This window comes from Suncus etruscus, chromosome 1 (genome assembly GCF_024139225.1).
Source record: "Suncus etruscus isolate mSunEtr1 chromosome 1, mSunEtr1.pri.cur, whole genome shotgun sequence".
NCBI classification, from domain to species: Eukaryota; Metazoa; Chordata; class Mammalia; order Eulipotyphla; family Soricidae; genus Suncus; species Suncus etruscus.
Genome location: NC_064848.1, coordinates 175,149,423 through 175,173,518, shown reverse-complemented (window position 1 = coordinate 175,173,518; position 24,096 = coordinate 175,149,423). Strand labels below are relative to the sequence as shown.

Sequence of the window (24,096 nt, the reverse complement as noted above, 5' to 3'; positions counted from 1 at the left end):
CTTTTGACCATGGTATCCACAGTTTCCGAAGTATCCCATAGGGTCCCCCGATCCCTACCAGGAGTGATCTCTCAACAAGGAGCCAGAAATAAATCCTGAGCACCACTGGATGTAACCCCAAATAACAAAAACAAAATGTGCCTTGCAAATGTAAGCCTGAGTTTGTCCTCTGTGCTTTCCATATGCACCAAGCATGGTCGCAGTCACTCCACTGACTGGCAACTCCAGTGTCACAGTCAAACTTCATCTTTTTTGTTTGTTTTGTTTTTGGACCACACCTGGTGGCACTCAGGGGTTACTCCTGGCTCTGAGCTCAGAAATCACCCCTGATAGGCTTGGGGATCCATTTGGGATACCAGGGATCAAACCCATGTCCATTCCAGGTCGTCTATGTGCAAGGCAAATTGTTCTACTGTTGTGCTATTGCTCCGGCCCCTCCAACTTCATCTGGACAGCACCGAAAAGTATGCAACAGCCAGTGAGCTCAACTAAAGAAGTGAATGCAGGAGTCTGAAGTGTGACTCATATGAGCATGTGAGTGAGCATCACAGTGACCCTTAATGACCACAATACCCAAAGGCCCTACAACCAAAGGAATACAACTCCTGACAAGAACTGACTGTGACTAAGTGTGCAAGCACTGCAACTCAGATATATAACCCCAGCAATAACCATGATCAAATGTGCGAGTCCTTCAACCAAGAAGACTGCATGTGTGCATGTGTGTGTGTGTGTGTGTGTGTGTGTGTGTGTAACTGAGAGAAAGACAGAGGGAGAAAACAAGCACTGGTCATTACAACAACAGTAAAGGGACAAATTAAAGCTTACAATTTAAAACATAAACTTCTTTGTTTCTTAATTAACTAATTAATTTATGATTTTTGTTTTGAGTCACATGCAACTGTACTCCCAGCATGGTATTTGAAGAGCCAGGATTCAAACTTGAGTTTCAGAATGCAAAGCATGTTCTTCATTCCTTTGAACCGCTCTAAAACAGCTTATTAAGTAGGATTATGAAGATCTGTGTGTCCCTTTTCACAAAACAATACAGCAAATCCAAAATTCAAAGGAAAGACTAGCAGCTTAAAAAAATAAAGTGGTAATTCACCCAATAAAATACAGTTACCAATCGGAGACTAAGGAAGGTCTGCTTACTTAGCACAAGTTATTGAATAGAGAACACAAACCATAAGAGTTTGCAGATTATTTAGCTTTTCAAAGACAAGGGAAAATCCTTTAAAATTTAATTTGTATTGCTGAAACCCTTTCTAAAAACTTATTGGTGTATCATCTACCTAAAAAAAGTATACTGTGCATAGTTTAGTCTACATTTGGCATCACCCCAAACTGCAAAATCATCATTATAGCATGAAGTGATTTATATTCTGAAGTAAAGGAGACTAGGTGTCCTCAAGAAGTTCATATATTATTTGTTTTATAATACCCATTACATTTATGTCTTTAATTTCTCTCTAACTCACAGGCACATTACCAAAAAAAATCTCAGTGAATTAGCATGTGTTTTATTTGATGAAAAAGTTCCGATAAAACTCTGGTTCCTGGGCTAGAGAGAGAGTGCAGTAGGTAGGGTGTATGCCTTGTACTCAGAGGGCTGGGGCTCTATCCCTGGCACACCATATGCTTCCCTAAGTACCACCAGGAGTGATCCCTGAGCACAGAGCCAGGAGTAAATCCTGAGTACTGCTGGATGTGGCTCCAAAACAAAAAACATCAAAACCCTGGTAAGAAGAATTGGAAACAAAGCTCAAATCACCAGATAAAACAGTAATTTTGCCACCAAGATGGCCAAACTTCAACCACAAGATATCTGAAAATTAGAGCTGGAGAGATAGCATGGAGGTGGAGCATCTGCCTTGCATGCAGAGGGACAGTGGTTCAAATCCTGGAATCCCATATGGTACCCTGCCTGCCAGGAGCGATTTCTGAGCCTAGGGCCAGGAGTAACTCCTGAGTGCTGCTGGGTGTGACCCAAAAGAACAAAAAACAAAAACAAAACAAAACAAAACAAACAAAAAAAGATAACTGAAAACAGATACTTGAACTATTTAACCACTTCAATTTTAAATTAATTAAAATTAAAATTTTAATTTTCACACATTCCACCCATAAAAATGAAGGCTAGTAGTCATTCATTCTTAATACCCTATTGCTTTGAATCTCAAGACTTTGTCCAACAGCCTCAATAAATGTATAAAGATATCAAGAGCTAAAGGTCAAAAAAGGAACCATGAACATCAAACAAGGCCGCTGGAATGGACCCAAAACATCACATGCTGGGCTTTCCTTTTTAATGATAATAACAGTGATATCAAGTATTTATCCATGCCTTTATTTCAAAGAGCTTATATGCTTTGCAGACATAGTTTACTAATCTTTATGAGACCTTGGGAAGAAAACAATTTTCCCAAGAAGGGCCTTCAGAAGGAAAAGACATTGCCCCAGACCAATCCAAGGGAAAACATTAGCCCCTCTCCATATTCCATCAAGCACTTTCTTTCCAACTCCTACTGTCATACTGTGATTGAAGAGGATTACAGTACCATCCAAGTGTTGAAAAGATAATAATGGTAGCTGAGTTTGTTTCTAAGAGTTATAAGCTATGTGTGTATAATCATAACAGAGAGCAGTGAGTTCTATATGAGAAAACCCATAATTAGTTTTATCTCATCTTTTACTTATTCGAGGGGCTGGGAAAGATGGCACATTGGCAAAGTTATAGGAAAAATATGAATTTTCCATACTGAACATATAAGCTCTGAAGTAGCTCTTTGGTGGATGATCATTACTTGAAAACAATTTCCAAAAATATGATAGGTGTATTCACTAAAACTGCTAATTTCCACTTTGATCTAATACTTTTCAGATGGGGAACCAGAAGTTTCAGGGACTTGTGGGGTAATTTCCAAGCAGGCTATAGAACCTTATCTGCTGAACTTCAAAGAATAACATGTTGGGACCAGCACAAGTACAAGTATAACAGGCTGGGTAAATTAGTCCCCTTCACAATTCCGAGCTCCTTCCCTCCAAGTCCTCAGAAAATGGCTGCAAAACTCTAGTGCAATTGTTTCAGGGTAGCAGCAATTAAAAAAAGAATAATCCAGGGTCCTGGGATGTGGCTCAGCAATAGAGTCACCTTGCCTATGAGGCACTGGGTTTGACCTTTGGGTACCTCAAAATAAACAAATGAAGGAATACTTCAAAATTTCAACAAGAAAAATGGAAGAGAGCTATAAAATATAGTCCTAAGATCCCTGACTCTGAGAAGTAAAAATGTAGAAAGTAATTGCTTTGTGTTGTACCAGTAGTCACATCATGCAAGAAAGCTATGGGTTTACCAATGGAGAAGACTCACATAATTACATGTACAAAGGTCTGGTAAGGGCAGGTGATTCATTATAGCACATCAAGGCCAGAACAAAACCAAAGTTTCCACCCAATAACCAGGACACAGTATTAGTCATTCTAGGCTACCTATTACTACATTAATCAGCCCTCTGACCCACAAAATTTTGACTCTATAGTTTTGTCTTTTTAGCCAGATAAAAAACACAAATTGTCTTGCTCAATTGTTTTAGATTAATGCCAAACTTAATTCAAAAAGGTTAACTGAACCTAAATCAGTAATTCTCAAACTTAGTAATATTTCTTATAGTAATTAAGTCGAGTCTAATTTTTATTATTACCACTACAACTTTCAAAGATAATTCTCATACATTCTTTCATTCAGGTAGACACACTATTATGTCCATGTTATTCAATGGGACACAGGCTCAAAGAGCTAAAGCAATTTTCTTGAGGTCATAAAGTTAAGAGAGATCAGATCTGAGATGAAACAGCAGGTATATGGAGAGCTCTTTCACTGTGGGATGCTCCCACTCATTTGTAGTGCCCTTTATGCTTTATTATCATATTATATCACCATATAGTGGATACTGTGCTAAGAAAACTATTTGGTGGGCATATTATCTTCAATTATCTGACTGGTGATAAAAATTATGTTCTTAGGCCAAAAGGCCTCCAGTTACTCTGAAAATTAGAGATAATGAAGTAACTCTGCCCTAAGGGAACCCAAGAAACACTCTGCTAATACAGAAAGAAGAAAATACATTCTCATCAAGGAAGTTAGATCACTTCCAAAGCATTTGTCTAATCAGAGCATGTTCAACTGGTGGCCCACAGGGTAACATACATCTCTGAGCAAATGGAGAAAAACAAGACAAATAGTTTCTCCTAGAATGTTCCTCATCTCTTTTATGTAGATCATGCTCTCCTTTAGGCTTACTTAGATGCATAACAGTACGAGGCTAAATTTCCAAATAATTTATCAAAGATTCATCCTTATTACTGGATCCTCACAAAAATCTTGAAAATGAGGTGAACCTAAAAGTTGCATTTAAAATGGGTAAAATAGTCACTGATTGTGATACAAAAGATGACTCTAGATGCCAGTGGAAAATTTTGTATGAGTTCTCCTAAAATTGGAATGTCCGAGTTTTCGTTTATATGCATGCATTGTATGTGTGTCAACTATGAGAGTTTCTGGATAGGTTTTTTTTTTTTTTTTTTTTTTTTTTTAGTTTTTGGGTCACACCCGGCGGTGCTCAGGGGTTATTCCTGGCTCCATGCTCAGAAATTGCTCCTGGCAGGCACGGGGGACCATATGGGACGCCGGGATTTGAACTGATGACTTTCTGCATGAAAGGCAAACGCCTTACCTCCATGCTATCTCTCCGGCCCCTCTGGATAGGTTTTTGCTAAAAGAGAAAATCAGATCTTCTGGCAGCATTAACTAGGCAGGTGCAGTCATAAAGAACTTGACTTTTGATTCCATTGTCTCTACCAAGACAGGTGGTTTGGTGGAAGTATGGAATCCTGCCAGACAGGCTCCAAACTCAAACTTCCCTTTAGAAAACAAAACCATAAAAATGGAAACAAAATGCCAAATCCTGTTTAGTACCTTTAAGATTGACATTGCTTGAAAAATAGGCCATTTATATAGTAGCATTATGTATATTCGGGCATACATCAACTCCAAAGAAATTAGACTATGGAAATAATAGCTCATTTGTGGTCTTGTCTCTTCCCTTAAAAATGTTCAATCCCTTTTCCTTAAAGAAACTCAAGGGACATGCTTTCATTTCAGTGAATTTTATCCATACAATTGTGAAAAAAAAAAAGAAAAAGAAAAAGAAAAAGAAGAAAGCTAACCAAAAAAACCTCCCAAACTGTAACCTAATACTGCGTGAAATAACAGGCAGAGTTAGTACTCCTGAGTGGAATAAAAATCCCTAGCAAATCCTACCTTCATATCCTGTCTATCTTCCTAGTACAAACTAGTGCATTCAAAATTTTGTAGAATGGTTAGAGGATCATTCCATAAGTATAGAGACTCTATCCAACAACAATAACAACAACAACAATTATAACATGTTAGAGCAGAACAGAGAATACAAATAGAACCTTTTTCTGGGCTGGAGAGAAGATACAGAGGGTGCTGAGAGAAGGCACTTGGCCTTGCATGCAGCTGAGCCAAGTTAGATCTCAAAACTCCATATGGTCCCTTGAGTATCTCTAGGAATGATTCCTGAGCACAGAGCCAGGAGTAAGCCCTGAGCACCGCTAGTGTGGCCCCCCCCCCAAAAAAAAAAATAAAAGAAGCTTTTGTCTGATGGCAAAGATAGACAACTGACATTCTTACTAGGTTTGTCTGCAGAACAACACTTTGTGCTTGGTGATGAAAGCTCCTGATCACACAAGGCCACAAGGCCACCATAAGAAAACACTAAGGAGGAGGGCACAGACAATCCTGTGCAGTCAGTGTAGCTACTACCATAACTAGAAACTGAATTCTTTTAGTGCTCCTGGAATTCTATTTCCAACCACTACTTTGTGGTTGCTATGAAGGAATAGAAAGAAACTGAAAATCTTCTAGAGCAAATATTCTCTTCTGTTCTTAACCACAGAGTCAAGATGAAAATAACAGGAATGTACTTGGCCCAGGGCATAATTCAGTCTAACTTCGTCCCAATCATCATTTTCCCCCTAATTCTTATATTTAATTTTTTAATCTGCTCTAGGAGGAAAATTTAAATAATTTATAAATGGATCCCAGAAAAAATTTAAAATAAAAATCATGAATTCAGAGGATATTTGAGGAAGAGACACACACACAAAAGAGTCACACTCCCTATATATATATATATATATAATTTTATATATAATCTTATATGTATATAAAACAATACCCAATGTGAGAATCAAAATAGTAAGTGAATCATTGTTCTTGCCAAGAAAGTAATTTCTTTTTTTTTTTTGTTTTGTTTTGTTTTGGGGTCACACCCGGTGGTGCTCAGGGGTTACTCCTGGCTGTCTGCTCAGAAATAGCTCCTGGTAGGCACGGGGGACCATATGGGACACCGGGATTTGCACCAACCACCTTTGGTCCTGGATTGGCTGCTTGGAAGACAAACGCTGCTGTACTATCTCTCCGGGCCCGAAAATAATTTCTTAAGGTTAGAGTCTAATTCCCCCAATGATAAATTATCTAATCAAGATCCAGTGATGTGTTTGTGAAGCTGGTTCTCAATGTGGTTATGTCTCTTTATGCCTGACTCAATCAATTTAAATCCAAAGTAAGTTCCTTCTTCATTTACCTGCCAACACCTAAGTTCAGGCCCTCGGGGTGCTGAGATTTTCCTTTGTGGGAGAAAATGACATCACCAACACCTCCACAGACAGTAGGGAATGTGGGGAATGTGGCTTCCAATGTTGGTGATATCATCAACTACTCTGGGAGAAATCCCAAATCCTCAAGAGTTGAATGAAGTATTGAAGATTTAAAGGGTTGGTTTGTTTGTTATATTTATAAATAGATTCTGGTGTTTTCCAAAAACTGGGTTTTAAAAAGGCAGGTGGAAAAGGGTACTTCTTCCAGGAAGAATTTTAAGAATCCAAGATAAATTAAATCCCGACAGAAGTACTTCACTCATTTTGTCATAACTGGGATCCATCCACCCAAAGAAGAATAGACTGCCTTGGTTCTGAAGTGAATTTAAAGTTTGGGGAACTTGCTCAAGTTGCAAGTTTGCATTCGAAATTAATTCTAGGCACTCACATAATCCTTCAACTCCTTCAAAACTTTCTTTGAAGTCCAACTAAGGGCAAGGATCTCTGATTATAAAACAATTTCTTTGGTTGGGGGGAAAAATTCTTTGCAGGGCGTGAACAGCAGGAGAAAGAAAAGGCTTTTCTGAAGTGCAAACTAGTTGGAAACCCCCTGGGGAAAGAATCTGATTCCCAGTCTTTGAGAGGACCGGGCCTGCCCGTACAAGCTGTCTCTGCTGCAGGCCTCTGAGAAGGCGCTTTTGTGTCTACTGTAAGGCCCTCAGCAACAATAAGGCAGCCCTTCTCTCACTAATTTTTTTTTTCTTTTACCATCGGAAGTTTGCAAACTCTGGGGACACACAATGCAGAGACTCGTGGTTTAATAACAAGACATAGTTAGGAATCAGATGGTACCATTTCTACTCTAATATGCCATTTGTGAGTCCCTCACAGCAACTCTTTTATTTCTTTTTTTAATTAGTGAAGTTATCTCTAACAATTCAATTCACAAAGTATTTTAGGATCAGTTGCATAAACTTCCCTTTTACTTCTATAGCCCAGGCTAGCTCAAATTTATCTTTTGTTTGCTTCATGTCTTTCCAAAGGTTCATAATTGAAGCCTCCATATATATGTGGAGGACATGAATGCAATTACGTCTTAGTTTTGCTACAAGTTTGCTGTGTGATTTTCAGCAATTCAATTAAATTTTAATGCCACTTACCAAAAAAATTTTTACTCAGGTCACAGAAATAAATGAGCATTTAAAATATCCTTTCATCACAGTATTCTATTTAAAGAATAGGCCAAACAAACAGAAATGAATGCTTAGAATAGGAAAGAATCCTTAAAACGACTTAGTTATCCAACCAACCTTACCTCAATAAATCAGACTTTAAGTGACTTGGTTTTGTCTTTTTTTTTTTTTTAAAACAAGACCCATACTTTAATTTGTTGAGGTGCTAAAGGGTCACACAGTGCTGGAAATCAAATTCAGGGCCTTGAGTTATCACCCCAGCCCCTGACTTTTGCTTTTTAAACAGTCACAAGGCACCTTGGACTTTTCATATACTCAAAGAGGGATGATTAATTACAAATAATTTTGATAATAAAAGCAAATGACATAGAATCAGCAATGTGGCTCAGTAATAAAATGCATACTTTGAAAGTGTGAGGCTTAGATTTGATCTCTGGCTGCAAGTATGTATATGCAAAACCATCAAAAATAATAGGTACCACAGAGTTTACTAACTTTATTTTAGTATCTCATCCTTCAGTGTTGTGTGATACTTTCAGGATACTTGAGTTCTAGTCAAAGGTATCTAGGAGCCCACCATGAGTGACCCCTGAGCACAGCCAGATGTGGCCCCCAAAAAACAAAAAGAAACAGAAAAGAAAAGAAAAGAAAAATCAACACAAACTTAGGGACTGGAGCTTGCCTTAAATTAAATGCCAGTTTAGGGGCCGGGCGGTGGCGCTGGAGGTAAGGTGCCTGCCTTGCCTGTGCTAGCCTAGGACGGACCGCGGTTCGATCCCCCGGCGTCCCATATGGTCCCCCAAGCCAGGAGCGACTTCTGAGCGCATAGCCAGGAGTAACCCCTGAGCGTCACTGGGTGTGGCCCAAAAACCAAAAAAAAAAAAAAAAAATTAAATGCCAGTTTAATTGAGAAAAAAAACTTCCAATACTTTGACTTGTTTTAAAAAAAAAAAAAAAAACTAAATTATGGGGCCGGAGGGATAGCACAGTGTATGACGTTTGCCTTGCATGTGGCTGACCCAGGACAGACCTTGGTTTGATCCCCAGTGTCCCATATGGTCCCCCAAGCCAGGAGCGATTTCTGAGCACATAGCCAGGAGTAACCCTGAGCATCACTGGGTGTGACCCAAAAACCAAAAAATAAAATAAAAAAACCCCTAAATTTTCTGTTAGAATCTTGGAACAATTTGATCAACTTAAATGTTTTAGAAATTAAATTTGAAATATGCAAAGAATATTCATGATCATTAGTTATTTGAACTAAAGAAAATGTTACTACAGCTGAGTATTATACAAACAGGAATGTTTATACAGCAATATTATAACCTATATTTAACTGATAAAAGTGAAAATTAGAAGGTTTGACTATTTAGGTTAAAGATATCCTTTACTTTTAAGATATGTACAGTAGCATGGATTAAAATTTTTATATTTATTTTTTTCTTCTGATTGTTTTTAATCACAAGAGAATTAACAGTCATTTGAACCCTGAGAAAATGAAAATCAAGGCTGGAGAGATAATAGAGCAGGTAGAATGTTTACACATGGCCAAGACAGGTTCAACCCCCATTCCCCATAGAGTCCTTAATCCCTGCCAGTAATTATTTCTGAGCACAGAGCCAGGAGTAAACCAGGAACACCACTGGGTATGGACCAAAAGGAAAAAAAAGAAAAAGAAAGCTATCATTCTAATACAATAGCTGCATCTTTCATGTGGCATTCAATACATATTACCTCTTTTTTTTTTTTTTTTTTTTTTTTGGTTTTTGGGCCACCCCCGTTTGATGCTCAGGGGTTACTCTTGGCTATGCGCTCAGAACTCGCCCCTGGCTTGGGGGGACTACATGAGACACCAGGGGATCGAACCACTGTCCGTCCTACTCTAGCGCTTGCAAGGCAGACACCTTATCTCTAGTGCCACCTTCCCGGCCCCAATTGTTCCTCATTTGTACTGGATTGATGTGCTGGTTTTGTATTTTTATAGGATCTGCCACAGCATTTGGTCACAGAAGGAGATGAACATCATGACGCTAAAGTAATCTATTACAGCCCCTAGTCTCAATAAGATTCTTGGCTTAACCTCAAAAAGATCTATTTGCTATAAGAAGATGGTCCAGAACAATAGATATTTGGTGTATCCAGGCCAGAATGAATGAAAGAGATGCTGTGGCAGTCTGTAATATCTTAACAGAATGTTCTGTTGGGGGGGGGGGCAGAGCACAGCGGTAGGGCATTTGCCTTGCACGTGGCTGACTCAGGATGGACCTGGGTTCAACCCCCAGGGTCCCATATGCCCTCCAAGCCAGGAGTGATTTCTGAGTGCATAACCAGGAGTAACCCCTGAGCATCATTGGGTGTTGCCCAAAAACCAAAAAATAAAAGTTCTGTTAAGATCTCTGCCAACATCGGCTTTTTAACCTTCCTACAATGACCAAAATAAGTTTAAAAATAATAAATTTGATTTTCTAAAAGTGGCACTGTAAAAATATGACATTATACTGTCAAAAACAATTGATTTCATTGGGACCCTTTTTTTATATGTAAAATGAAAAGTTTGGATTAGGTGCTTTTTCATAAAATATCCTGACCCTCTGTTTCTCCTATATATTTTACCTTAAAGTACTGAAAACTGAAAAGGGGTTAATTCTAATATAGGAATGTGAATAAATAATAAATCTGTAAATAAATTTTGCACAGACAAAAAACGGACAATTTGGTAATAGAATTTTAATGTCAGAGAACTGATAAGTTTTGGAGCTTTTTGCTGTTTATTTTGGATTCACGCTGCATCACCTCCTTCTCCCAAAATTCTTATGAAAAAGGAGTAGATTTGAATAGGTTTTTTGTTTTGGGGCCACACCCAGCGAAGCTGAGGGGTTACTTCTGGCTCTGTCCTCAGGAACCACTACAGGTAGTGTTCAGGGGACCATATGAAATGCTGGGAATCAAATCCAGGTCAGTTATGTACAAAATGAGTGTCCTATCCTCTATCCCATCTCTCTGGCCCCCAGAAAACCAATATAATTTAAGTAGAAGATATAAAATGAATGAGCATGAATTTTTAATCATGTAAAAGTGTGGGGGTATTCTTGGTTTTCTTCTTAATAATGAAGAATTAGTCATAGGACTTAGAAACTGGCAAAGGGGTGGAGGGGGGATGAAATGCTGTAATAGTTGTTTAGGATGTAACAAGCCAGTAGGAATAAAATATAAGACCTTCAGTTTCATCCAAATTAATATCACAGAAATGAGAATAGCAATAATGTTTCTTGATGCTCATATACTTTATATATAGATAAAGGTGTATGATATATACCTTTGATATATCAGCTTGCCCAAAAGTGACATAGGTACATGATAATCAAATGTGCTATTTAAAATTAATTTGTATTCCTGTCAAATCCCATCATGAAAAATAGTTCAAATTAAAAAATTAGAGGGGGTGAGAACAATAGCACAGCAGGGAGATCATTTGCCTTGCACATGGACTGCCAGAGTGTGATCCCCAACATCCCATATGGTCCCCCAAGCACTAGAAGTAATCCCTGAGCACAGAGTCAGGAATAACCCCTAAGCACCACAAAGTGTGGCCCAAGAACCAAAAAACGTTTTCAATTAAGAAAAAAAGGTAGTTTCACCGGAACCACGGAGAATGACTCGGGTTTGATGGACTGGTATGCCTGGAACCCAGAGTCGGTCTTATGCCAATAAACTTCTGGGGTAAGGCCTTTTTGTAATCAAGCCAAGGATTTTTTTCCATTTTCTCCATTTTTCTGGACCTATGCAATCAACGGCGATTGCCACTATCACACCTTTACTATATTTTTTACTCTTATCCTTTAAGGAAAAAAAATACAACTTACTGAACTTAAAAACAAATAACTGTAGTAGAATGCCTGTCTCGAATACAGGCAGGGGATGGGAAGGAGGGAGGGGGTAATGTTACACTGGTGAAGGGGGTGTTCTGGTTATGACTGTAATCTAACTATGATCATGTTATTTAAATAAAAAATATATTTTAAAAAAAGTTATTTTTTAACTTTTTTTTTTTTTTTTTTTTGGTTTTTGGGTCAGACCCGGCAGCGCTCAGGGGTTCTTCCTGGCTCTATGCTCAGAAATTAGTCCTGGCAAGCTCGGGGGACCATATGGGATGCCAAGATTTGAACTACCGTCCTTCTGCATGCAAGGCAAACACTCTACCTCCATGCTATCTCTCTGGCTCCACATTTATTTATTTCTTTAGTTTTGGGGCCACACCTAGCAGTGCTCCGTGCTTACTATTGGCTCTGTGCTCAGAAATCTATCCTGGCAGGCTTGGGGGACCATGTGAGATGCTGGGAATTGAACCTAGGTCTGTCCCAGGTTGGCCACGTGCAAGGCAAATGCCCTACCACTGTGTTATCACTCCAGCCCCAGAAAAAAAAAAAGTTTTAAAAGACAGTTACCACTTGAACAACTATTACTGCTTCAGATTCAAAGATCATAATTTCTGAATAATCCAATTTTCTCTCTCTAAAAAACCATGAGTCTTTGGTTTATAATTTTTAAAAACCTAATAGATCATTTTATTTTTTTTGGTATTTCTAAATTTTTAAAGAAAAATAAATTATATTTTAAAATAAAATGTTTGCATGAATTAGAATACTTAGAACCTAAATAAAAATAAGAGCAAATGAAGTAGCTTGTCTGCAATTTAAAAACAAATAAACAGACAATAATAAACCTTCATAAACAATAAAAAAACTTTTATATTATAGCTAACAGAAACATAAGGGCCTCTGGAATTCAAATCTTGGGGAAGCAATGAAATTTAGAAACCAGAGATAGAAAGTAAACAAAGCTAGTTTGAGAAAAAATGTTTACAGTCACTATTCCTTGAATTTAGTAACCAAATGTCATATAACACCATAATTGTTCTACTTAAATTAAAATTTTTTAATAAAATATCTGCTTTTCCCTGCCTTTTAATGCAGGAATCGAATCTAGGTACTTATTACTAAACTATCCTATATTTTTATGGACTTTTAAGTGAAACCAGCAGGATGAAGGGTTGCATTTCATGAACTGATGCAGTTTCATTTGCTTTTTGGAGTGTATAATGTTTTTTTACTATGCACAGAAAGTTTGTCTTTACTGGATACCAAATTTTCATCTAAGTTTCTTTTAAGTTAGGCCACTTAATACAAAACATAATACTATTCTATGTTCAAGTAATTTTAAAATTAAGTGAGCCTGGATTTTGAGAATTTGAGATTTGGTTTTATTTCTCGAAATAACTGGCATTAATAGAATAGAAGCATCTAGTCTGGGATGTATACTTCCCAATGTTTCAAAGACTCCTAAAGTCACTGAAATCATGTGCAAAACTATCAAGCATATATGATCAATAATTTAACTCTTGAAACACATGCACACCAGATTGAAAACCATTGATATCTCAGAACTGATAAGCATAAGTTTAAAGTTTTAAGAAAGATGATGTCCTGGGGCCAGCGATGTGGGGCTAGAGGTAAGGTGTCTGCCTTGCAAGTGCTAGCCAAGGAAGGATGGCGATTCGATCCCCCGGTGTCCCATATGGTCCCCCAAGCCAGGGGCAATTTCTGAGTGCTTAGCCAGGTATAACCCCTGAGCATCAAACGAGTGTGGCCCGAAAAAACAAAAACAAAAACAAAAACAAAACAAAAAAAAAGACGATGTCCTTTGGATATCCGCTAATATCTCATAATCATAGATTTAAAGTTATTAATCCAACAAATCTTTCTTAGGAAATTAGAATTTCCTAAAAAAAAAAAAAATAAGGGTTTACAGTAAGGATGGGAACCTATCAAAATGCTAGGAACAATCTGTATTGGCAGGGTTGTGGTAAGAAAGGAACTCTCATTCATTGTGGATGGGAATGCTGCCTGGTCCAACCCCCATGGAAAACAGTAAGGAGGGTTCTCAGTAAACTCAAAATTAAGCTGCCATATAATCCAGCAATCCATCTTTTGAAGACAGAAAAACATTCATTCAAAAGAATGTATTACGGGGCCGGAGAGATAGCGTGGAGGTAAGACGTTTGCCTTTCATGCAGAAGGTCAGTGGTTCGAATCCCGGTGTCCCATATGGTCCCCCGTGCCTGCCAGGAGCGATTTCTGAGCGTAGAGCCAGGAGTAATCCCTGAGCACTGCTGGGTGTGACCCAAAAACAAACAAACAAACAAAAAAAACAAAAGAATGTATTACACCACTATTCATTCTTGCACTCAGTACAATAGCTAAGACTTGGAATCAACCTATACATGTCCAACAACAGATGAGTGAATCAGGAAGATGTAGTCCATAAATATAATGGAATACCACATAGCTGTGAGAAATGATGCAATCATGCCATTTTCTGCAATATGGATGGAACCGGAAATATTATGATATCACTTATATGTGGTATTTAAAATAACTGCAATGAAGAAATGCAATGGTTTGAATGGGAGTGTTTTGAATACCCTTGGTCCCAGAGTATAGCAATGAGAAGGAAAGAAATTGAGTGGAGGAAGATAAAAACAAATATGAAAGGATATGGGCCAGGGCCAAGTGATCTCAGGTGTATTGGTGGTGTTAAAAAAAAAAAAAAAAGGACAGAACTAGACATCCAAGTCAAAGGCAAAAACAATGGAATCAAGAGACCCAAACTTTAACAATTTAGACTTAAAAACTGAGGCAGGCTTTGGGGCAGAGTGGGGGTAAAAGGATGCAATTGGGAACATTGGTTGAGGGAGGTTAACACTGGTGGTGGGATTGGTCCTAATTCATTGTATGTCTGAAACCCAACTATGAAGGACTTTGTAAATCACAACAGTTTCAATAGAATAAAATTAATTTTTCTTAAAAAGCAGGGTTTGGTTGTTGAACTAAATAAATTCTGTGTAAAATGCTGTGTAAAGGAACACATGAAACATGCTAATTATGACTGTGATTATAATTTGTAAATAGCAATCAAGAAGACATGATGCTGTAAATCAGCCAGAGAAACAGGCTATACCAAATCCAAAGCAATCCGGTTAATTGACTTCATAGCCTACTTAAAAATATGATATAAAAAAATATTTCAACTTAAAAGTTCTCATCCAGAAACCAAGAGTTCCTTAGCACCATCATCATGTTCGGATATTCATTCAATATTGAGAACTAACATGTCTAAGGCACTAAGTATATTCAGCTAGTGTGCCTTATAGTGAATAAAACTCAGGACTAAGGAGACAAGATTCTTGTTATCACAAAAGTCAAGTTTTAGGAAGAGACAGACAATTAAATCATTACAATGTCTGTCACATAGTAATGAGCTTATATAGAAAAGTTAAGCGGGGAAGGAGTAAGAAGGGTCCTCAAGTAAGTCCGGTTCCTCAAGGACTGAAAAGATGTTACAGAAGTTAAGGTGCTTCTCTTTTGCATTCCAATAACTCCCAGTTTAATCCCAGCTGGGAATAACCCCCAAGTCCCACCAGGCATGGTTCATCTCTCTAAAAAAAAAAAAAAGTCCATCATAACAGGATGGCCTAGAAAAGTGTGTCTAACTCAGAAGGTCTATGTGACATTTGGGACTAATTGAGAGATTGAGAAAAAATACTTGGCAAAGGAGAGGTAAGGAGGTATAAATGGGACTAAGAAGTGGAAAGGAGGGAGGGAGAACATAGAGATGAGAGTAGTTAGTGAGCAGAGGCGGAGAGGAGAAAAAGGTGATGGTGTTAAGCTTGGTCCTAAAGGGCTTTACAGGGCATTGTAAAGGCCATTGCTATTACCGTTGAAATAAATCTCAAAAAGAACAATTAATGCAAGTCAGATCATTAATTTGTAGGACTTGTTGAGATGTAAACTTGGCACTGTTTCACCAATAGTTTTTCTTTTTCCTGAATATCACATTGAGCAACATAAACCCAAAAAGAGGGTATCTCTGCCCTTAGAAAATATTTTAGCTTTCTCAGATTTCCACTAAGTAGAACTGAGAAATTCTTATCTTTGGATGTTATAAAAATTGGATTACTGGGGGCTGGAGAGAACAGTACAGCAGGTAGGGTGCTTGCCTTGCACATGGCTGACCTGGGTTCAATCCCTGGCATCCTATTTGATGCCCAAAGTGATTCCTGAGTGCAAAGCCAGAAGTAACCCCTGAGCACAAACAGGTATGGCCCAAAAATAAAAAAGATTACTCATTTATTTTCTGCAAAGCAAATTGGATACATCTTTTGTAAATCTGTTCAGGGATTATATATTTGTTTAATCTCCAGCAATATGCTCTCTTTTCTTAAGAAGTGGAGTAAATATCACCTTTTACAGAGCTTTCTATTTTAAAAAGTTCAGATGAAAATTACTATCTAAGTACAATTGGATATCATACATTACATTACACAATCTTTTCTAACAATATCCTACTGCTAATTCTGGCTCTTGACAGGACATTTGTAATAGCTCATTTATAACATCATTTATCTTTTACCAATCATTTTTAGAATGTGTAGGAATTGGGAGGAGCATAAAAACTCTAAAATACTTTCTAGTGCATAAAATAAACAGCTTCTTATTTAAAAAAATAAGCACAGGAACTGAATATCTTTAATACTATCTACAAACTATGACAAATTTTCAGATTAAAAAACAAAAAATAGGGCCCGGAGAGATAGCACAGTGGTGTTTGCCTTGCAAGCAGCCGATCCAGGACCTAAGGTGGATGGTTCGAATCCTGGTGTCCCATATGGTCCCCATGCCTGCCAGGAGCTATTTCTGAGCAGACAGCCAGGAGTAACCCCTGAGCACCGCCGAGTATGGCCCAAAAACCAAAAAAAAAAAAAAAAAAGCCAGAATTCTGGCATTAAATGAGCATTAAACAGAAATTATGTTTGTAATCATGGTGTTTAAATAAAGATATTATTAAATATATAAATAGTCTGCTATGGGCAACAGTAAGAGGATATCTCATATATCATATATTCTTCCCTCTATTAATCAGAAATATTTATGAATTTAAACTTATAAAATATTTGTTGGATTTTCACATGAAAATCTAAAAATTACATATATATATATATATATATATATATAATATGATACTGTTTGGTGAATTCTTATAACAGAGATATCATTTTCACTTTGAAGTGGCATCATTAAGTGTGAAGGGCAGTAGTTCAAATAGTGGGGTATAGACCTAACAATTACTGGTCTCCAAATTTGATTCCTGCAACCACAAGTACACATCCCCTTCATCCAGATGGTGGCCACTATGAAGTTTTTCATTAAAAATATGGGGCCGGGCGGTGGCGCTAAAGGTAAGGTGCCTGCCTTACCTGCGCTACCCTAGGACGGACCACGGTTCGATCCCCCGGCGTCCCATATGGTCCCCCAAGCCAGGAGCGACTTCTGAGCGCATAGCCAGGAGTAACCCCTGAGCGTCACCGGGTGTGGCCCAAAAACCAAAAAAAAAAAAAAATATTTTGTTGTTTCCTTTTCTTCTCTTTTCTGTTAGAAGCAAAAATTCAAGTTAAGAAGACTCTGAGCTGGAATTAGAAAAGGCAAGAACCTAAGATTGATTAATGCACAGAGTACCAGTTCTAATTAGATCAGATGTGCTTCTGACTACATCCTAGAAAGTTCTACCCTTTCATTAACAGAAAAAGAGATTTGACTCTTTTTACTTTTTTTTTAAAAGTTGGCCTGAAGCAAAACTAGAATATCCTTGATAACTCTGCTTCCAAGAAATTGTAACTAAATCAATGTTAATAAAATGCATGTTATTTCTAAGTTTATGTCAGGTACCTATATCAGATAACATACCATAGATTGTTATAATGTGATATACAAGGTAATAAAAGTTATTATATTAAAAGAAGAGGGATGCTGAAAAACCATTGGAATTTATAACTAGTTTTGCAAATAAAAGACAAATGAAACAAACATAGCAATTGTTAGGTGTTAACAGGTTATTGTGCATTCTGAATCAATTTTAGAGTTATTTCTATTTGAGAAATAAATTAATCATTTATAATAAAGCCATATCTGCTGGTTCATTTTTTTAAACTTTCTTTCTTTTGAAGGAGAGTGTAAACATCCTGCAGTGCTTAGGACTTACTCATGTCATTGTACTCAGGGATTACTTCTGGCAGGCTCAGTGACCATATGTGGCTCCAGAGATCAAACCCAGATTGACTACATGCAAGACAACTAGTGTCCACTGTACTACTGGTCCAGCCTCTCCACAGTTCACTTACCGCATCCTTAGATGTAAGAATTTTACAGTATGTCAAACCTGGGCTCCAGAGTTCAGGTTCTAGTTATGCTACCAACTAGCTACATGATCTTAGAATATACTTCCATTTCCTTCGTTGTAAAATGTGGAAAATAAAAGGATTGTGTTTCTGTTGTGTAATTATTCAGAAGATTCAAGTAACAAAATATATGCTAAGTTGAAGTGCTAAAGTTTGTTATTATCCCTCTTCTCTTCCAGTACTTCAGTACCGTTTAACAGACAAGGAACCTAAAGCCTAGTTTAGAAAAAACAGTTTTGTCACAAATCACACAACCATTTAGTTAGTGGAAGAACTAGAGCTGAAGGTCAAGTCCCCTGAGTTATTGTTTGTTCACTTGGTCAACTACAGTTTGTCTCTCAGGCTTTGCCCAAACTTTAATAATCAAGTTTTTCTCCTTCCTCAAATAATTCACTCTATGTCCTGACTAAAGTAAAAAGATGCAAATATGGGATAACTGTGTTGACTAACACGTAAATTAAGAGGCAAGCAGAGACATGGTGCGAGGGGGGGAACTCATCCAGGAGGTGTTCGCTGCTACTGGCCAAATGCTGAACTACCACAGCTCCCATTGTTGATCTACTGCTGTAGGGCAGTACATTCTAATCTCGATCATAACTTTATCCTGGAGTCTAAGAAAATCCAGGACAACCAGCTGAGCAGGAAGAGTGTGGCAGTAAAAGAATTGGCGACCTCCTTTATGCTGTGCTCAGAGTCTCTGACTCTGGGAAGAAAAGAGAGAGCTACTCCTCTAAGTAACATTAAAAACAAGGCACCATACTTGGGAAAGAAAATAGGGCTGCAATTACTTTTAGAAGTGGTAGCAGCAATATTACTAGAAGTGCCGGAAGCAAAAATTCTTACCCAGAAAACGGACAGTTAGATAATTGTCCAGATAATTTGATAGTAAGATCGAGTAGGTTTTTCATCAGGAATGGTATACATAGTACTTGTGCTCCTTGAACCCAGGCACATAGTGCCCACACGCACATTTGCCCACATCTCCCCGTCTTGTGATGTGGGCTTGCCACCTTCCATGCGGCGTTGTGCCAGGTTTCTCCCCTCTTTGGAGAAGCCACATTCTCTCTTTTGTTACTCTCTCCTTTTTTTTTTTTTTAATCTTCTCCCTCCCCTTCCTTAGTACCTTTGAATAAAACTTGTTTTTAAATCAAATTCCATCTATAATGGTAAGTAAGTGAGGAGGAAGGGAATAGACTCAAATAAAAATTTAAAAAAAAACAAGACGTTATAAATCCCGGTTATTCAATTCTTTATATCAGTTACTGAATAGTTCCTATGGCATGTATTTCTGGGGGTTCCAGTTTCTCTCCTTAACATCTCTCTCTCTCTCTCTCTCTCTCTCTCTCTCTCTCTCTCTCTCTCTCTCTCTCTCTCTCTTTTTTTTTTTTTTTTTTTTTGTGGTTTTTGGGTCACACCCAGCAGTGCTCAGGGGTTATTCCTGGTTCCAGGCTCAGAAATTGCTCCTGGCAGGCACGGGGGACCATATGGGACGCCGGGATTCGAACCGATGACCTCCTGCATGAAAGGCAAACGCCTTACGTCCATGCTATCTCTCCGGCCCCTCCTTAACATCTCTTATGAGAAATTTTATTTAAAAAATACAATCTTTTGAACAATTTAAAAAGAGAAGAATTAATACTTATCATATTAAGGATTCTGATATAATAAACTGACATTTTAGGTTTAGAACATAACTATATTTGAAATATATATTTCTAACTAATTAACACAAAAGTTTAGGTAATATTCATCATTGCACATGAATTTCTTAGGGATATATAGATCAAAAAAGGGAGAAAGGATAAAAGAAAATCCCAGAAAAAGAGACAAAGATTGTTAGCAGATGTATGGGAAATTTAAAGAGCAAACTTTTAAAAGAACCCGAAGGAACCTCAAATGATATGGTAATGTAAAAAATGTAGCTCTTGGGCAAAATAAAAGGGAAAGCAATATAACATGGTCAGGGATAAGATGGGAAGTTCTGCAATGGAAAAGAAAGTAGTTAAGAAAATGAAAGAAAACCTACACAGGTAACATTGCCTTTTTTATTTTGATTTTCCTCTTGCATTTTAAAAGGAATATTATAATTTAAAGCTTTTAACATTATCTTGCAAAATGAATATAACTGTTAGTAAAGAGAAATCTAAGCACAAAAGATAAGTATAAAAACCCGAGCAAAAATTCACAAAGCTCTGGTCTTTAGTGTCCTTGTTAAAAACAGCCATCATCAGATAAAGATGAGACAAGCAAGCTTATTTTAGAGACCATTTATGTTATGCTTTATTACGTAAATTGGAATTGCAGTCAAGGATTGTCTCTCTTTGTCTAAGGAAAATAAAAATTGTAATACAAATGAAATTCCACTTAATTCAGCCCTAATGAAACCAGATATACCCTTATTTCAATGGGCTAAAAAGATTGAAATATCAGATTTTGTGGAACTCCCTGAGAATTCCTGACACTACAACAAGTCTATTTCTTTTAACCGCTGTTCACACACTTTTACATTTCCCAATTCTACAAAAACTGATTGCATCTTTGGAGGCAATCAAACTTAGATCTTTGGAGGCAATCAAACTTAGCATGCAGCTAGTATAATTCATATATGGAAGGATATATATACATATATATATATATTTATATTCCTCAGAGTCAAAAGAGATACTTCCTTTGCATTTATGAAACTGGGATTTAGCTATCCACCAAGAAAGCTAAAGTGCAGCAAAGCACAATACTAGGAGAGAGATAAACGGAATTTGAGTTAAATGGAAGGCTAGCTAACCACAGTTGAGTAAACCTAAGTTGTGGAGTAATCTGATAAGGAGCAAAACTAGCATGGATTCTAGAAGTATAAACCAAGAGCCCCTAACATGTTATAGCCCTTATAGAAGAGAAAATCATAATGGATGATAAAGAATTCACACACAGTGTTCAAAAGGTGGTATTTGTTTCTTTAAAATAAAGTCTCTTATAAGAGTTATTAAAAAATATTAACTATTGAAGAGTATAAATTTATTAATAGAAATAAATCAGGACCTGCGCTGAGTCTCCAGAGATTAATACTAGGTTAGTGTATAAACTTAGAAGCTTAGAAGAAGCTATATGGTTAGCAAAAGACTGAAAATTCCCAGTGATGCAAATTATCTCCTATAATGTCTGATAGGTCATAATAAATAATAGGTATAATAAAATTTCTTCTTCACAAAGTAAAGAAATGCTACTTAAAACATACTGAGGGGCTCTTAAATAATAGTTTAAATAAAAGTAACAGATTTACCAAGATGAGAAAAAGTTAAGAATAAAATATAATATAGACAAGTGAATGAAAAATGTATACCCTTATAAATACACAGAAACTTTATGGAATGCTTTATAATAATAGAAGACAACAAAATTAAAATCAAAGAGGGGCACTATTTTATACAGCATATAATTTTCCAATTGGACATGCTGCCACAGGATATTAATAAGCTTAGTAATAACCAATGTTCCAAAAGCACTCAGAAATCAAAATATGGCTCTGTGGCAAAATTGCTTGGTATAAAATATTGAAATAGATCATATACCTCATGCTTCAGGGTATTAGCAAGGCAAAATAAGGAAGAAAGCATTTCCTGTTGTTTTCAAGAAGAATTTTAGAATATCAATTTTTAAATATTCCTACTATTATTACAGGCCCACATTGAGCAGCCTCTTATTCAAAAGTTCTTACACCTTTTTTTCCCAGATACATTCTTCTGCCTATTTATTTTCCTAAATAATATTTCATCCAATTTTTCTTCTACTTCACTTTATCCCAGCCACAAACTTTTGACTAGGAAGTGATTATAAAAAATCACTAATTCATATACATAAAAATCCAGGTTTCTAAAATGTATTACATTTTTCTCACCTTCTCACAAAAATTTAAGTTCATACAGTACTTTGGCTTTTTTCATACTACAAAATAAAACTTTGGATGCAGAGATAAATCATATTTGACAGTATTTTAACTTGTATCCAAGAGTCATAGCAAAAAGGCTTTCCTTTTGTTATAAAACAAAATGTAATCAATAAGCAAAATGATTTTATAAAATAAGACATAAAAATGCCACATTAGAAAAGGTACAGCCCCCCAGGCTCTATAATAAATTCACAAATTCAATACATGAAGAATAGACTCTGCATGAGTTACAAAGAAAACTCATAGCCTGAAAAGTTAAGAAACTGTGTCTGGAAAACTTTGCGGGTCGATAAAATGTGTTGAATTTAAAATTCTTTAAAATATATATTTATGTATAGACAAGACAAAGTGATCAGAAGACCAGGCTACCCTTGTGTCCATTTTGTGATTCAGTACTCTCCATTTTGGGCTTAGCAATAGGGTGCCACACGTGGTATAGAGCCAGCCATAGCACTCAAGCTTGACTGAATTTTAAAAGTGACACTGTGATCAACTAGGCTCCCAGTGCATTCTCAAATTTCAGATTACTGCTGATCATTAAAAGCAACCTCCAAAGTGCTCCCTTCAAATTTAATTGGGATACAATCTTTAGGTCAATTAAAAGCAAGCTCATCTATCAAAAAAATAATATCCAGGCGATCTCACTAGAGAAGGAATATTCCATAAAATATATTCAAAGGGCAATATAATGTTTGACTTTAAAATAAGCAGATGATATTTTAGAATGTAGTATTTTACATATTTCCTTTGTATTGACAATAAAGCAATATCTGAAAAAGATGGAATGAACAGCGAAGCAAGCAAATATGCCTACGGTGTGGTATTTGATTTTGGGAGGAGGGTTAAAAGAAAAGCCTATTTCAAACAGATGGAAAAAGAAATTTATTAGTTATCCTTACCTGCATTAACTTTCCTTCTGCTGGAGTAATTTCAGCAACACCAGCAAACACACCTTCCAATGTGAGATTCAGTTTGCCTGTGGGGTCCATTTTCAAGGGGATCACTCTGATAATTGCTTTCTGCTCTGATCGTTCAGACTCCACTGCTGCTGCCAGTACCAGTCCTGTGCGTCCAAAGCCTGCTTGCAGGGTAGCCATCAGCAGCCAGGGCCAGAGGGCAGCCAGCTGCAGCTGGTGGCCACCACTCATGCTACCAGCTGCAGCAATGCACTTCGGCCATACATACTGCTTCCACTAGCTAATACCAAATCGGGTTCTTAGATCCAGACAAATCAAAGAAAATTTATGCTTCAGTTTCAGGAAGCCAAGTTGGTGGTTTGTCCTTTCCTTTCTCTAAAGTATATTCCAAAGAACAAGTGGCATCCCTGATCTGGCAGAGAAGAGGGTATTTCCAGCCCACTTCTTTGGCAGGTATGTCATCTTCTCCCATCTTCACTATATTTTATGACGGTATCACTGCTTCTCTTTAGAATTTTCATCTTTGCTTGCGGTTGAATGTCACATTCTGAACTGTTACCATGTTGGATCACTTTGTTCTGTTCTTCCATATGCGTCAAGTTGCCGAGCCACTAAATCCAATGTTAATGAACAAAACAAGGCAAAATAAATGACTAAGGCCAGGCTTTGGAGGTGAGAGTGAAAGAACTCCAACTCAGACAATGAAGAGAGTCCTTTTTAAGGCAAAAAAATGTGTCATTGGTGAAAAATTAAAGATGACAAGTGAACATTTTTTTTAATGGGAAAGGTGAGGGAACAATGTTTTAGGCCACACCTTAAGAGAGGTCCAAAGATGCTACGACATGCGTTCATAAAAATTCCCACATTAAACTGCATTTCAAGGTTGCCAAAGTTCTAGGTCCATTTAAAATTCATAATAAATATGAATTTATATTTCTCATGAACCTAAATAGACTAGTCTCCAATATTCTAAATTTACCTATAAATTAGGTGTTAACTTATGTTGTCACATATTACAGGACAAGTACCACAACTACCTTTCATTACCAGAATATCTGAAAAGGT

The 24,096-nt window shown here is 37.1% G+C and overlaps 1 protein-coding gene across 1 annotated transcript in view; it reads right to left on the bottom strand.

The window, feature by feature from the left end:
* Window positions 1-23,763, bottom strand: part of RNF43 (ring finger protein 43) — a 73,342-nt gene extending 49,579 nt beyond the window's left edge. The window contains exon 1 of the mRNA XM_049772776.1: window positions 23,014-23,763. Within this exon, the coding sequence (XP_049628733.1) occupies window positions 23,014-23,262 (249 nt within the window). The 5' untranslated portion in view covers window positions 23,263-23,763. The remainder of the gene's footprint in view (window positions 1-23,013) is intronic.
* Between the last annotated feature and the right edge of the window lie 333 nt (window positions 23,764-24,096).